At 36.1% G+C, this 16714-nt stretch overlaps 1 protein-coding gene across 1 annotated transcript; it reads right to left on the bottom strand.

Annotated features, from left to right (window-relative positions):
* Positions 1-874: 874 nt before the first annotated feature.
* Positions 875-15699, bottom strand: LOC134246104 (ficolin-2-like). The gene is made up of 5 exons (XM_062728383.1): positions 15109-15699; positions 14671-14807; positions 14395-14491; positions 3496-3660; positions 875-1702 (listed from the first exon to the last, which is right to left on the bottom strand). Exons 1-5 carry the CDS (start codon positions 15659-15661, stop codon positions 1458-1460), a joined length of 1197 nt encoding a protein of 398 aa, XP_062584367.1. The 5' UTR covers positions 15662-15699; the 3' UTR covers positions 875-1457.
* Positions 15700-16714: the final 1015 nt, after the last annotated feature.

Raw genomic sequence — 16714 nt, forward strand, 5'->3', positions numbered from 1 at the left:
CAAACGTTCACGATGTCTTAAGGGTCTTTAGGCCTAACTTCACTGTATAAGTGCAAAAGGATCTGATGACCTTTTATATGAGTTATTGCCCTTAAACTTCTTTGTACTTACTATTAAACCTTATAACTAGAAAACTATAAGTTGTAGAAGCATGCAGTAAATTGCATTGTGACCCTTGACCTTTGACCTTGAATATTTTCTCAAGGTCAAAGGTCAAGGTCATTCTTTTTTTTTTTTTCATTTTTTTTATGCTTTAAGAGAGTTCTGGTTTCTTTTTCATGGTATTTAATTTTTAGGAGTCAGGTATAAAACAAATTTAAAATTCAAAGAAGGTGGAAGACCTCTTATTGTTCTGTGAACAATAAGTCTACTAGTTCTTATTACATCTTTTAGTCTAGAACTGTTTGATAAAGGCTAAATGAGACCCCATGCATTGTGTAAAATTTTGACAATTGTGAACGTAAATATATACAAGTATGTGACCCAATGTTTCCATATAATTTCCGACAGAAAATAGCGGCTTCGTGATGTAGTGATACGTCTCTCGCTTAACATGCAAGAAGTCCCACGATCAATCCCGAGTGAACCTTTTTTTGAAATGCTTTTTTTTCCACTAAATGTTAGTATTCAGCATCATGAGATATGAAAAAAGAAATGAGGTCTGGCTTGTACAAACTGATAAAATCATCCTTACGGTGTGATAAATGTTCTATATAAAAAGAACACATAATAAAGGATAAGCAATCAAATCTTTATATCCATATTGGCATTATTTATTTGCTTCAATATACATGTACACATTTATTTAATAATTGTACAAATTCAGTCAGGGGGGATCCGCCCCCCCCCCACCCCACCCCAACTGCGCATGGTCTTCTTTTAACGGGGGACACAAAATCTCTGAATTAGCTTGTTATGACTAGCAATGATGCCTCTTTCAAAATCGTGAATTTCATGGCCTTAGATTTAAAACACAAACCACAGTCAATTGTTTGAAAGTTGTTGCGTGATACTCAAGTGACCTATACGGCCCGGGGGCCTCTTGTTATATTTTCTGTACTCTTTATCTCAAATGCAATGTATCCCGTAGATTAAACTTAAAATAATGATTGCATCGTATCAAATATATTAATATTTTCTAGAAATTAAGTATTATTTTTCTCACAAAAATCTATTTTTTTATTCATTACTTTATTTTATCTTGAGGTTTCTTTCAACAAAGCAAAATTTATTAAAAACAACATTTTTGTCTGAAGAATACATGAGAGTTTAAAATTTAATTTCAAAGTCAACAATATTGAATAAGTCAGGACACACATACATGCAAGGTAACTGTCTATTACAGGATACTGAAAATAAATCTGTACTGAAACAAGTAAACAATATGGATTAAACTGCTTTTTTTAACAAAAATAAAATATGACAAATTTGTAATAAAATGTCAAGTCTGATGATCTCTAGTTCTTGTGTCTGATCATCATCTGAGTCTGTTTTAATGCTTCTTTTTCTCTCCATTTTCTCCATACCGGGTATTGATAACGAAACAATGCAGACATAGCATACAGCCCATTTAGATTTGAGTAGTGAAAAGCGTTGTACCACCAGGCTCCGTGATATTGTGTAGCACAATTTCCACCATCACCGTCATTATCCTTATCTTTAGTTGTGAATTTATATCCATTGTGATAATCCATACTGTCACCTTAAACAGAAATTAGATAAAACCATAATTTGTAATATGATAAAGCAATAATCATAATATTGTTACCTCCAGCTAAATCACCTTTGACTGATTGATTGATTGTATGTTGTTTAACGTCCCTCTCGAGAATTTTTCATTCATATAAATACCGTAGCATACTGTAGATAAACCGTAGATAACTGTGAAAATGCTGTAGGATACAGAGAAAGACATGGGATTTTCATACGGACAGGGGTTTTAAAAGCCAGTAGTGATAGAGACGATAAGTATGATACTTGCGGGGCTCCCATTGTAAGTGTTTTATTTTTCATCTAATTGAGATTGATTGATTGATTGTATATTGTTTAACGTCCCTCTCGAAAATTTTTCACTCATATGGAGACGTCACCGTGTGCCGGTGAAGGGCTTCAAATTTTGACCTTTTCTTGGCACTCAGGGCCATTGAGCAGTGAGCAGTGCCAACGCCTGCCGCTGACACGGGGCCTCGGTTTTTAAGGTCTCATCCGAAGGACCCGCAACTTTCACTTCAAAGTGCCGAGCGCATGGCGAAGAAACAGTTGCTACCCATTTTATCGACTGGGTCAGTCACGGGTGAGATACGAACTCACGACCTCCCGATCACTGAGCGAGCGCTCTACCGACTGAGCTACCGTGAACGGTCTAAATCACCTTTGTCTAGGATTGAAGAAAACATTGTTAATGAATGATGTAAAAATAACGAACAAATACATGTTGTATGTAATATATATTTTACGATGCATACTAAATTTTTAAGTTAAAACTTGTATCAAAGCATTAATATAATATATAATGTGTACATATAAAAGGCTTGTTCTTCTATGTATATGAGAGAAAACTGGACATCACACCTCACTATTTTTAAATGGTACTTTTGCTTTTTGTTTAAAAAATTAACGGAAAAATGTCATGAACATTATTTGGTTTTAAGATTTATAACACTAAGTAATTAATGAATGAATTAAGTATCTACACGGGTAATACTGTATGTCATTGGTAAGGCCTTAAAGATTTTGAAGAGGCGTGTTTGTAAACGCGAAAAGGGTTCAATGCAGTTTTACATGCATAAATTGTGTTTCTATTTAATTTAATCCATTTAAAACATTTTTTTATCATTCTAAAGTGTGGAATATCAAGATATCTTTTTATCATTATAAAGTGTACATATATTAAGATAATATCCATTAAAATTGTCTTTATAATATGAAAAAGTAAAATGTGATGTCAACTATACTTTTTGGTGCCAGTCCAATAGTGACATATGGAACACTCATGACACTATATTCACAATTTCCAATCAGAACAGAATTCAATTCTAATCCCTTGTGACTACAGAACAGTATGTAACATTATTATGATTGATTTGATTTATTGTATATATTGTTTATAGTCCCATTCGAGAATTTTTCGTTCATGTAGAGATGTCACCGTAAAAAAAACTGAAGAATTTTTTTCACTCACATGGAGACGTCACCGTATACCGGTGAAAGGCTTCAAAGACTTATACTAGGCAATCAGGGCCGTTGAGCAGGGAGGTTTCTTTATCGTGCCAACGTCTAACGTGGCAGGGGACCTACTTTTTTTTAGGTCATCTCGTAAAAAGCCGTGACTTTCACTTCTAATGCTGAGCGCTTGGCAAAAGAACACTCACTATCAATATTTTCGTCTAAGATTTGACGCGGCACCGGGAATTGAACCCGATGCTCCCAATCACGAAACAAACGTTTTACCACTAGGCTACCTTGACCGGTTAACTTTATTATGAGTAGACTAACCTGCAGTTCCTGAATACCCCGACACAGTGAGTATGTATTTATTGTATTTATCTCCAATATAAAATGTGGAGTACTGAGCGTATGCTTCATCGCGATCGAAACTTTGTAGTTCAACCCGAAGTTCCTGGTCCTTCTTCTTTGTCAGTTCGTGGATTGCGTCATTTCCTACAAGGAGGTAAAAAGGCATATAAAATTACGATAAAAAATCTTTCTAATGCTTAACTGTAATTTACGTTATATTTAGACAACGAGCTTCCTAGTGTATCGGAGGTACAGGGCGGGGCTTAAGGCGATAGCGACAACCCGAGTCGGGCCCCGTCCTATATCTACGATACTTTATTCAAAATGACTTGTGACAGGTCCTTTATTGACTTTACGTGCGATGTTGGTGTCATTTTACGATTTTAATAACTGGCCTATAAAACCCATCGGCGTTTTACAAAAAATTGCAATATTGGCGGTTTTGGTATGAATGGGTAGGATATGAAAAGAACTTACCATATAAACTTGTAGGTTCCTGGTATTCGTATGGACATTATTATGTATAATATATGCTGTTCCAATAAAGTTTTGTCAAGGTGATGTAAAATTAAATCTGATAGAGGTAAAAAAATCAATATGTCTTCTTTTTACTATTATTATTTTTTTTTCGGTTATGAATTTTCATAGTTTGCTTTTGTATTGTCAATATTTTTCGTTTTGTCGTTCATGAATGTAGTAGCGTTTGCAAATAAATACCTTTTTGACTGGATAGCAAGACTTAAATTGCGACAAAGATACGCACTATATATATGATTTTCATTATTTCGGAACTATGTTAAGAAGACTAGCGTCTTATCTACTTTAGTATTCTACCTATGTCAGAATGATTGATTGATTGTATATTGTTAACTCATATGGAGACGTCTCCACTTGCCGGTGGAGAGCTGCAAAGAATGGGCGGACTTAACTGGCCAGAAAAATGCCGCAAATTTAAGTTTCATAAAATGTTTATTTTTTTCCATCATATAAACCCCCGAAATCTTAACCGTGTATTCATGGTACGGATGTGAATTTAAAACGCTTTTTTTTTAGGTAAACTAAATAAATACCGAAGGCATGGTGCCTGAAGGTTTCTTGAATATCAATAGATAATCAGGGTCACGCGTTTTTCATCGTCTGAATACATAGTCAGGACATGTTTGTCGGCTGTTCTTAAGAAAATTGTAGTTGTATTTTGAACAAAATAATGTTAGATTAAAAGGAGAAGAGCCGACAAACGTGTGCTCACACTTAATTTAACAAAAAACATGTTCGAAAGAAACTTCTAGCTTCCATTGTTATGTCTTCCATTGACCTGTTTAATATTACAATTCATCACGTGATGTCCACCTGCGAGTGTACTCGTGAAAACAGTTACATTGTATTCTTCAACTTGATCTCGTTCTAAATTATGTCTTTGAGCGTATTTTGTTGCCGTTTTCAGAATTTGGCAAACTAAATATTGTTTTAATTTTGCTTTTCATCATATTTTTAAAATAATGACATCACTGTAATATGCTTAACACGTATTCGAATTTATGGGGAGAGAGAGAGAGGGATAGAGAGAGAGAGATTTCAACAATGACACCGATCGATAGCCCCGCCTCCTATAAATATTGATTGTGTGACATAAAAACCAGTCCGTGTACATGTCGAATTCTGGAAGACTATACTCATGTATCGTTGCTTCAATTTTGATACATGACAACATGACATTGTTTTTGTACAAATGCTCCACCTTGTATAACCAAGTATATGTTGATCTTTCCATTGCTCGTAATATATTTTGGATTCACTTCATTTATAGCTTGGTTTTGGAGTCGCAAAAAGATCCAAAACAGGGCGTTAAGTAATAGTTACATGATGACACGAGATGATGCATACAAAATATCGTTGAGTTATTGCACGCGAGGAGGCGTTAGCCTCCGAGTTTGCAATAACGAAACGATATTTTGTATGCATCATCGAGCTGTCAATCATGTAACTGATTTATCCCATGACCCTTCATTTGACCTCTTCCCATATTAGGTATTTTCTTTGCATCAACTAATAAAGACTCTGAATGAGAACCACGTGATAGTCTTAACGCGAAGGGTTTTTGGTATCCAAGTAACGGATTTACAAATTTGGTAAATTTTCTTCGTACTGTACCACGTGAACATTTTCTTGAGATAATCAATTCATTTGTATTCTATGGATTTGGAGAAAGTAGTAGAAGGGGTCTATAGCGTAAAGAATCGCCGTTTTTGCAGCAAGCCTACGACGAGGATAATTTTCAATCGAGTCAAGCAGTTCAGATTGTATGAACTCAGGCGATCGGATTTAAAAATGGCCCATGTGGCCAGGACTTTTATGAATTTCGATTTACAGTGTTGGTGTTTGGGATCATTTCCGGAATTGAAAATTTGAAACGGGAAAATTTTACGGAATGGACTGAAAATACTAGCTATACAGATTCGGAAAATATTTGTCGGCCAGTGAAATAAGTGCGCTTAAAAAATCAAGAAAGTAAAACCACACGCCGTAACACTTCATCAGTTCATGGGCAGTCAACATGGTTCAAGAGTTCAACGACTGGAAATCTCAGCGAAACAACAACTTGGTGAGTTTAAAATAATTCCCGAAATACTCACTTTTATATACCAAGAACTTTCGAACACTATATCATGTTTTGTACACTGTAATTGAAGCCAGGGGCGCATACGGATTTCCCTACCCCCGATCGAGGACTTTATATCAAATCTGTTCCGATATTCTACTGTACATGAGAGCAAGGTGTTCATGAAATGAACTTTTCAGAGGATGCCCAGAAGGAAACTACCATTGAATGTGCGAATTTCTATAGGAGATGAAGCTATCCGCTTCGAGAATTGCTCCGCTAGACCATATCAGTGTCTTTTTTTGTAAAGATTTGTGCATTTTGATTTAAACTGTGTTAACTATCTGTATTGTGTGTTTTTTCTTGTTTCTGTTATTTCATTAAAATCTAGAAACGAATTATTGTCTCATTTGCATAGCTCCTCCTACATCTAGGGTATAACTGTTGGATATCACTAGCTTTATATCACATATGTGATATTTAATATATCGCAACACTTTTGTTGATATGAGAAATACACCCTTGTGAAGATCAAAGAAAAATTTGTCGGTCATGGGATAAGTCCACCCATTCTTTTGATCCTATACTCGACACTAAATGCAGTTGAGCAGGGGGGTCTTTTTCGTGTAAGCACCTACTGCGACACGGGACCTCGGTTAATTCGGTCTCATCCGAAGGACCGGTCTCCCATCCTTCAAAGTCAGAATGAGCAGTATGTTGATATAAACATAATTTGTGCATTAGAAGTAATATTTATACCGTAAATGGTAATGTATCATGATCAATAATACATTTAAGGATGTTCATGTTTATAACGATTTCAAGCATAACACGTAAATGTTTTAAACGGTTGAGAAAAATACCCCATTACAAAGTAATAAATGAGGAATGCAGAGGAAAATGTTAACGACATTGTTCTTTTTATATCAGCCGCAAGCCAGTATATCACCCTTTCTCTCAAATATCTATTCATTAATAACCTAACATTGAAGCTGGAGGTGACTATAGGTTTCCACTGAGACTGTCTGTCCGTCTGTCTGTCTAGCTGTCTGAACGTCCGTCCGTCCGTCTAGCTGTCCCTCTGTCTGTCGGTCTGTTGTCCCACTGGTATTCCGCACTTTTTCTAAAGGCTTGTAGATATCAAAATGATTTTTGGTATTTTAGTGTATCTCAATGAGTTACTGATCAAGTTTGCATTTGTTCCGCGTTATTGATTTTTTCTTCACGGAATTATGGCATTTTTAATTTTTGTCATTGGAATTACGATCGGATTTGTGATGCACTAAATTAATGTTCCAAACGAGCTTGTATGCTGACGAGAAAAGGGGATACCGGTAGGGATGCTTGTTTTTCATGGGCAAAATGTAATATACTAGAATTGTTCGATAATTTACTGGATTTAATTATTCACTAAATGGCATGCACCCTGAACGCATCAATAACATATAATTAAGAAATAAGGTCTCATTTTTTGAGTTTTATTGAGATGTAAAACGGGTTGGTCACGTGATCAAATCCCATAAAGCCCGAAGGGCTTTATGGACGATGTGATCATGTGCCAACCCGTTTTACATCTCAATAAAACTCAAAAAATGAGACCTTATTACTTATATTTTACATTTGTGACTTATTCATACTTTATATGCGCCTGATTGTTAATTTTAACGTGTGAAATGCGTTAATTTTTCAAACCCAACGGCATGTATGTAATCCACTAAACGCGCGTCGACCCTTTATGACGTCACAGAGAATTACGTCGAACGTTTATCCAAACGCACATCTATGACCTCTTGACCCCATACCTGTATTTACCCAGTTATAAAAACGCTTGCTTTCAGTAGTGTTATATAAATGAAAAAATTTGCAAATGTAAATATTTTGTTTTAATTTCTCGCACACTCTTTGTAAAAAGAATGAATCCACAAATGTAATACTTGGTTTTTTGCAATTTTTAGAGGAGTACCCAACTCCTTATTTATATTTTTACACTACATGTAGATAGACACCTTATAGTGCAAATGTAATATAAATTAAACTCACAAATCCAGTTATAAGAGGGATCCCTGGTTTATATATTGACATTATATTTAGATGGACACCTTATTATACCCGCACTTTCTAAAGAAAGTTCGGGTATATTGTTGTTACTCATGTCCGTCCGTCCGTCCGTCCGTCTGTCACACTTTTCTTCCCTGAACTCCTCCTACATTTTACACAGTAGCTTAATCATCTTTTAAGAGATGGTTGGTGGTGTTATGTAGATGTGCAGTAAGGTTTCGGAATTTTGATTTTGCCCCGGGGGGTCAAATGGGGGTCGAAAAATGACGTGAATCTTTATTTTTCATTATAATTTTATTGAATCCCGTCTTCCCTGAACTTTACTACATTTTACTCAGCAGCCAAATCATCTTTTGAGGGATGATTGGTGGTGTCATGTAGATGTGCAGTAAGGTTTCGGAATTTTGATTTTGCCCTGGGGGGTAAAAATGGGGGTCGAAAAATGACGTTTTTTATGCAAACAGCCCCATCTTCCCTGAACTCCTCTTACATTTTACTTAGCAGCCTAATCATCTTTTGTGGGATGATTAGTGGTGTCATGTAGATGTGCAGTAAGGTTTCAGAATTTTAATTTTGTCCGGGGGGGTCAAATGGGGGTCGAAAAATGACGTTTTTTGTGCAAAAAGTCCCATCTTCCCTGAACTCCTTCTACATATTACGCAGCAGCCTAATCACCTTTTTGGGGATGATTGGTGGTGTCATGTAGATGTGCAGTACGGTTTCGGAATTTTGATTTTGCCCCGGGGGGTCAAATGGGGGTCGAAAAATGACGTTTTTTGTGCAAAAAGTCTCTGTCTTCCCTGAACTCCTTCTACATTTTACTCAGCAGCCAAATCACCTTTTGGGGGATGGTTGGTGGTGTCATGTAGGTGTGCAGTAAGGTTTCGGAATTTTAATTTTGCCCCAGGGGTCAAATTGGGGTCGAAAAATGATGTTTTTTATGTAAAAAGCCCCATTTTCCCTGAACTCCTCTTACATTTTACTTAGCAGCCTAATCATCTTTTGTGGGATGATTAGTTGTGTCATGTAGATGTGCAGTAAGGTTTCGGAATTTTGATTTTGCCCTGGGGGGTCAAATGGGGGTCGAAAAATGACGTTTTTATGCAAACAGCCCCATCTTCCCTGAACTCCTCTTACATTTTACTTAGCAGCCTAATCATCTTTTGTGGGATGATTAGTGGTGTCATGTAGATGTGCAGTAAGGTTTCGGAATTTTGATTTTGTCCGGGGGGGGGGGGGGGGGTCAAATGGGGGTCGAAAAATGACGTTTTTTGTGCAAAAAGTCCCATCTTCCCTGAACTCCTTCTACATATTACTCAGCAGCCTAATCACCTTTTTGGGGATGATTGGTGGTGTCATGTAGATGTGCAGTAAGGTTTCGGAATTTTGATTTTGCCCCGGGGGGTCAAATGGGGGTCGAAAAATGACGTTTTTTGTGCAAAAAGTCTCGTTTTCCCTGAACTCCTTCTACATTTTACTCAGCAGGCAAATCACCTTTTGGGGATGGTTGGTGTTGTCATGTAGATGTGCAGTAAGGTTTCGGAATTTTAATTTTGCCCCAGGGGTCAAATGGGGGTCGAAAAATGATGTTTTTTATGTAAAAAGCCCCATTTTCCCTGAACTCCTCTTACATTTTACTTAGCAGCCTAATCATCTTTTGTGGGATGATTAGTTGTGTCATGTAGATGTGCAGTAAGGTTTCGGAATTTTGATTTTGCCCCAGGGGGTCAAATGGGGGTCGAAAAATGACGTTTTTTGTGCAAAAAGTCCTGTCTTCCCTGAACTCCTTCTACATTTTACTCAGCAGCCAAATCACCTTTTGGGATATGGTTGGTGGTGTCATGTAGATGTGCAGTAAGGTTTCGGAATTTTTATTTTGCCCCGGGGGATCAAATGGGGGTCGAAAAATAACGTTTTTCATATAAAGAGCCCTGTTTTCCCTGAACTCCTCTTACATTTTACTCAGCAGCCTAATCATCTTTTGGGAGATGGTTGGTGGGGTCATGTAGATGTGCAGTAAGATTTTGGAATTTAGATTTTGCTCCGGGGGGTCAAATGTGGGTTAGAAAATGATGTTTTTTGTGCAAAAAGCCCTGTCTTCCTTGAAGTCTTCCTTAATGTTACTCAGAAGCCTAATCATCTTTTAGGAGAGTTAAATATTTTGAAAATTATGTAAAACATCAACGTCAAGGGGTAACAAGATGTGTTTGTGAAATACTTTGCGCCCGGGGGGGTCAACAAAGTTCAAAAAGCTATTTTTAGCATATAGGTCACAGTCAAGGTCACAAGGTCATTGACCTTGGTGTTGTTTGTAAGAACTTAATTAGTGGGGTATGCATACTAAATATGAAGTCCCTATCTCCTATGGTTCAAAAGTTATGGCAAAAAGTAGAAAAAGCTATTTTTAGTATAAAGGTCACAGTTAAGGTAACATGGTCATTGACCTTGGTGTTGTTTGAAAGAACTTTATTAGTGAAGTATGCATATTAAATATGAAGTCCCTATCTCTTATGGTTCAAAAGTTATGGCAAAAAGTGGAAAAAGCTATTTTTAGCATATAGGTCACAGTCAAGGTCACAAGGTCATTGACCTTCATGTCAATTGAAGGAACTTTATCAGTGCAGTATGCATACCAAATATGAAGTCTCTATCTCCTATGGTTCAAAGGTTATGGCAAAAAGTGGAAAAAGCTATTTTTAGTATAAAGGTCACAGTCAAGGTCACATGGTCATTCACCTTGGTGTTGTTTGAAAGAACCTTTTTAGTGGAGTATGCATACCAAATATGAAGTCCCTATCTCCTATGGTTCAAAAGTTATAACAAACAGTTGAAAAACCTATTTTTAGCATATAGGTCACAGTCAAGGGCACGAGGTCATTGACCCTGATGTCATTTGAAAGAACTTTATTAGAGGAGTTTGCATACTAATTATGAAGTCTCTATTTCTTATGGTTCAAAAGTTATGACAAACAGTTGAAAAACCTATTTTTAGCATATAAGTCACAGTCAAGGTCACAAGGTCATTGACCTTGATGTCATTTGAAAGAACTTTATTAGAGGAGTATGCATATCAAATATGAAGTCTCTATCTCTTACAGTTCAAAAGTTTTGGCCAAGGTTAAACTTGACAACAGACAAACTGACAAACAGATAAACAGACAAACAGACAGGACAAAAACAATATGCGCCCCGAAAAAATTCGGGCGCATAAAAAAACATCGCATGCTGGGAAACACCTTGAATTCTTATGAGTAATTTATGTACATGTCAAATGTGAGAGTCATATCTCATCTCAATCAAAAGTTATAAGCAAATGCAACATTTTTGAAAAGTAGGTTAGGCTTGATCGCTTCAAGGTCAAGGTCACAGTGTAAAAGTCATGATTTATTTGAAAAGGTCTTATCACAGGTAATAATAAACATGCATTATGATATGAATGCCCTAACTTTTCTCTTTCAAAATGAAGAATTTATAACAATTTAATTTTTTTGCAAGTTGGTCAAACTTCTAGGTCACATGTAAACCCCCCCCCCCAAAAAAAAACCATGCCATTCTCACAGGTAAATATACTAATACATAAGTTTAATATGAATGTCTCTTCTCATTCAGTTTATATGACCGTGATAACCAAGGTTAAATTTTTTGAGACAGATGGACTGAGTCTGACATACAAATGTACATATTTCTATATGAATTGGGTAAAATTGGCCCAGTGGTTCTAGAGAAGTTAAAAATGTAAAAAGTTTTCAGACAAACAGATGGACAACACGTCACGACAGACATTATATGCTAAGGAAACCAAAAAAGCTCAAATGAGTGTTTTGAAAGGGTTACAATATGGTTGGAGTATTTGAAAAGCTGTTTTTTTTCCTGCAGGGATATGCATGACCAACATATTTATGTTTTATATTTTCTTTAGTAATTTGTTTGTTTGTTGTGAATACATCTTCCCTCATATGGAGACACCACCAAATAATAATGAAGATAAGATGTGTTTGTGAAACACTGATGTCCCAGTATGGAAGCCTATGGCGAAGGTTGAAGTTTCTCAAATATATGTCAAACTCAAAGGTCAAGGTCAAAGGGTTCAAATTGTTAGTATCAGAAGAAAGTCTTGTCACAAGGAATGCACATGTTAAATAAAGAAATCTCTAGTAATTCCTGTTCAAAAGTTAATTGCCATGGTTAATTTTTTTTTTAAGTGGTTCAAACTCTAGGGTCAAGGTCAAACATATTTATACCTGTTGACAGTTCAAAATGAATACAATATGTCATGATAAGTATGAAAGCCCTAGCACCTACTGATCAAAATTTAGGCAGAGTTTAAAGTTTGGTATTTTTCTTGTAAAAATGTGTATCCCATGTCAAGCGATCAGAGGTAAAAATTAATGGTACCCAAATAAAAGGTCTTATTAAATTGTCACAAGAAATAAACCTATAAAATGTGGAAGCTATAAGTATAGCCCATCCCACTTAAAACTTATGGGCAAGCTAGCTAGGATTTAATTTTTGCAGACTTATAGACAGACATACTATAAACACAAGAAACAAAATATGTATAATAATTAGTCAAATGGAAAAAAATATACTATTTAACTGGAATCACAAAATAGATTGTTATTTCAGGGACAGGAAGTGGGTAGGAAGATTGGAATCCCCCCTCCCCCCCCCCCCCCATCTGGCATTTGCTTTGTTATTTAAACAAGACTATATACTGTAGCAAGTAAAAAATGACTCTTGACATCCTCTCCCTATAAACTTAGAAAACATTGACCTCACTATCATTGTTTTTTTATTTGTTTATTTGTTTTCATTTTTTTTTCTCCTGCTTGTCACGAAATTCTGGGCTGGAATTTTTTGACTGAGATGTGAACCCCCCTCCCTACTCCCGAAAAAAATTCTGGATCCGCACCAGTATTGGCAGTAACTGAATGTCACATCGACAACGGGAGATAACTTCACAATATGAAATTCGTCTAGTGTGGCATGCGATGATCTTTGACCCTTTTTAAACTTTAACCTAATCGTTTGGGTGTATTTTACTCCCCACTATACTAAAACTTCTACTTACCGACTCCCTGTGTCTCGTAAACTTCATGAAATATAAATCCAATTATAACACAAAATGAATTAATCAAATGCACACCAGACTGCAGCCATTTGCCATTTTGGCGAACTTTCGTCGATTCCGTCACCTTATCAGATGAAGTGGGAATCGGCCGAGGTGTGCCAAATGGTGTTTAATCTATAAATATCATAATGGGTGACGCAACGTGATGTAATGTAGAAATTTACATGTTCACATGTATAGTACAAGAACAAATTTTAAATTAATTCATAAAAAAACGATATTAAATTTTAACAAACCTTTTCCGTCTAGCCTATTCCAAAAAGTATGTGCTGTGTGATTGTGGTGTCGGGGGGGGGGGGGGGGGTTAGTAAATTTAAAAAGGTCCTATTATGAGCAAAACATATATCAAAATCTAATTTCAGACGCGGATCCAGAATTTTTTTCCGGGGGGGGGGGGGTCCACCTCAGTCAAAAAAATCCTATCCCAGAAATTGACAATCCAAAAAAAAAAAACCTAAAGTAAATCTCACCCAAACGTCAAAAACCTATATCGTGGAGGTGGGGTGGGGGTAGTGGTGACTTCTATTGCCGCAAATGTTTAACTTTTCATACCTATTTTACACATATTCGTGTTTACCAGGGGGGGGGGGTCTGCATTTTCCAAGGGGGGTCCAGTTGTAACTTTTTCCTTGTTTTAGTGTATACATTTTTTAACCTTGTAAATTCCGGGGGGGGGGGGGACCCCCTTCCCCCCCCCCCCCACCCGACAGATCCATGCATGAATTTACATCATTAATAAAATTCAGACTGGTATATAATGAATTAAACATGTATAAAATAAATATAAGAGGTTCTGAGTTATAGGTCACAGGGTCTGAGAATTTCATAATCAATTTGATTAATACATGTAAATTATAGAATTATTTTGACTATTTCCTTGGATAGCCGCCCAATATGTAGGAGCGTGTATTTAGAGGCAAACACCTTAGTGCGGGTATTACTGTCTCATGACAGCATCTAGTAATGTATATGTTACAAAAACCAAACTTACCAATTCAGTAGTTTTTAGAGGGATCCCCAAATCCTTAAGATTCGACGCTTTATTTAGATAGACACCTTATAATATTAATGTTACATAAACTAAACTTACCAATCCAGTAGTTTGAAGTGAGATCCCCAAATCCTTGTTTATATTCAGACCATGTCTTGTAAAAATCTGTAGAATTGTCAAGTCTTCTTTGAATTACCTTTAACACATTTATTTAATTTTAATTCGTTTAAAATTTAGTAAACTTGAGTAATTTAAGACGTTTTGACGTACTTATCAAGAAATCTTGACAACAGCTATAAATGCTATAATTTGTAGAGGAGAATAGTTCAATCCTCCCTAAATTATTCTCTTTATTCAATAACAAGTTTTACTCACTGTCCAACCTCCTCCATCAGTTTTCATATCACAGTAAACAGACTTAACTTCATAGGCCATGGATATTTTGTATACTCCGTCCTTTCCTTCTAAACTCGGGTATTTCTTCAGAATGTCTGAACAATCCTTTGGAAGCACTGTGTAAAATAATATCCAATGTTACCCACATACACACTTTTTATTGTAAATCAGACTATATATGTTATACATGTAGTATTCTTTCAAAATTTAGGTTCATAAAGAGCAAAAGGCAGCCACAAAACATCCAAATAAAAAATATATATACGTGATTCAAATCAATCTTGATTTATTCGGTCTGCGAAAAGAATATTTGATTTATAAGTTTTACGAAGAAAGTTCAATATTGAACGCTTGTACCAATTGTTCTCTTTCAAATTCGGTTTATAGTCTAAACGTAAACAGAATGTGATAACATACCTTTTGACAAGATCCAGCTGGATTCATTCAGATCCCTACAAACAGCTTGCAGAGTATCATTTACAGATCTTCCCAAAGCGTCCTCTGTATATTTATAACGTTCTAAAAGACTGTTCACACTGCACTTCTGTAATGTTTCATTCATTTCATTTATTTTGTATTTAAGTTCCTCAATTTGGGGGCTTTTGGCGGAGACTGATTGGGATTCATTTAGAACCTTAATTTCCTTTACTGTTTTTTCCAATATTTGGTTTTTCGTCTCCAAGTTCCGTAAGTCCATTGAAATCTCACTAAGCTTTGCCTTGATAACTTGTATATCATTTTTGCTGTCCACGGCATCCATCACTAGACGTTGTATTTTTTGTACCATAGAGAAGCGTACCAGACTTTCCTGATTCAGAATGTCACGTAGGACTTTGGAAGCTTTACCAGATATGGTACTAGGGAGCAAACCATTTTTATCAGAAGCTTCGTTTTGAATCAAAGATGAATCACCAAATGTTCCATACACAAACATAGAAAGACTAAAATAAAGTACTTGTAGAACACCCATCTTTGCTGTAAAGTATCGTTTTAAGTGTGAGACAGCGTTTTATATATTGTGCAACAATGGGAGTTCGCAATTAAATCAACTAATGAAGCGCTGAAATAGTAATTGTTTTTTTGCGTAAAAGAATAATTTTATACTTGACAGACTTCCAAATAACAGTGTAGTCTTTCTCTTAAGTCAAACCAGATCTAGTGTATAATTACTAAAAGAGTTGTCACAGGAAAAAAAAATGCCTTGATACTTGACTTTATTATATACCAATCAATTTCCTTGTTTTTGTGACTGTTAAATTTACAGAGTTTGATCCGATTTTCCGGATCACCACACTGTGGTTTTTTGAATCCATATCACCACTCTCTGAAACTGATGACGTAGTACGCAAAAACATGGCGTTATTTTTCTCGCGCTTTAAAAAGTCCCTTGTTGTTATGCTTTGTTTTATGGATAAATATTATACAATTGATCTCTAAAGTTTTATTCTGCTATACTTAGCTAGTTATAAGGGGATATGTAATAAATTTATCAGCATAACAGTAACTTGATCCGAAGAGCTGTATCACGTCTCGTTGACAGGCGCGAATCATCAGATCAAATTAGACGCTTCGCGGCTCGGTAGATCTGATGATCCGCGCCTGTCAACTTGACCCTTCGGATCAAGTTACTGTTATAATAATATATATGGCTTACATAAATAATGTATTCTTTTTCCAGAGATCAAACGCTTTCCGCTTATTGAATCTTAAAAAAGAAGAAAATATATCGAAGCAGAAGGATATGGAGATAAAGAAGAGTATTCAATCTCAAAGTCCTTAAAAACAATACAAAACAAGAGCAGAGCAAACACGGACCTGCGAAGCATTAGAGGTGGGATAAGTTGCCATGGAGGAGTGAGCATCCCCTGCTGACCGTTCACACCCGTCGTATGCCCATTGTCATGATCAGAAAATAACGGCAAAATCTGTCCTCAATTCAGTGTATAAATAATGGACTTACAATTGGTATGAAATACGTCAGTCAGTATTTGACTCAATTATAAATAGCTCATTGTATCGACCA

This window comes from Saccostrea cucullata, unplaced genomic scaffold, assembly GCF_032062105.1.
Source record: "Saccostrea cucullata isolate Sc308-1 unplaced genomic scaffold, CSIRO_AGI_Scuc_v1 ctg13578, whole genome shotgun sequence".
Taxonomy (NCBI): Eukaryota; Metazoa; Mollusca; class Bivalvia; order Ostreida; family Ostreidae; genus Saccostrea; species Saccostrea cuccullata.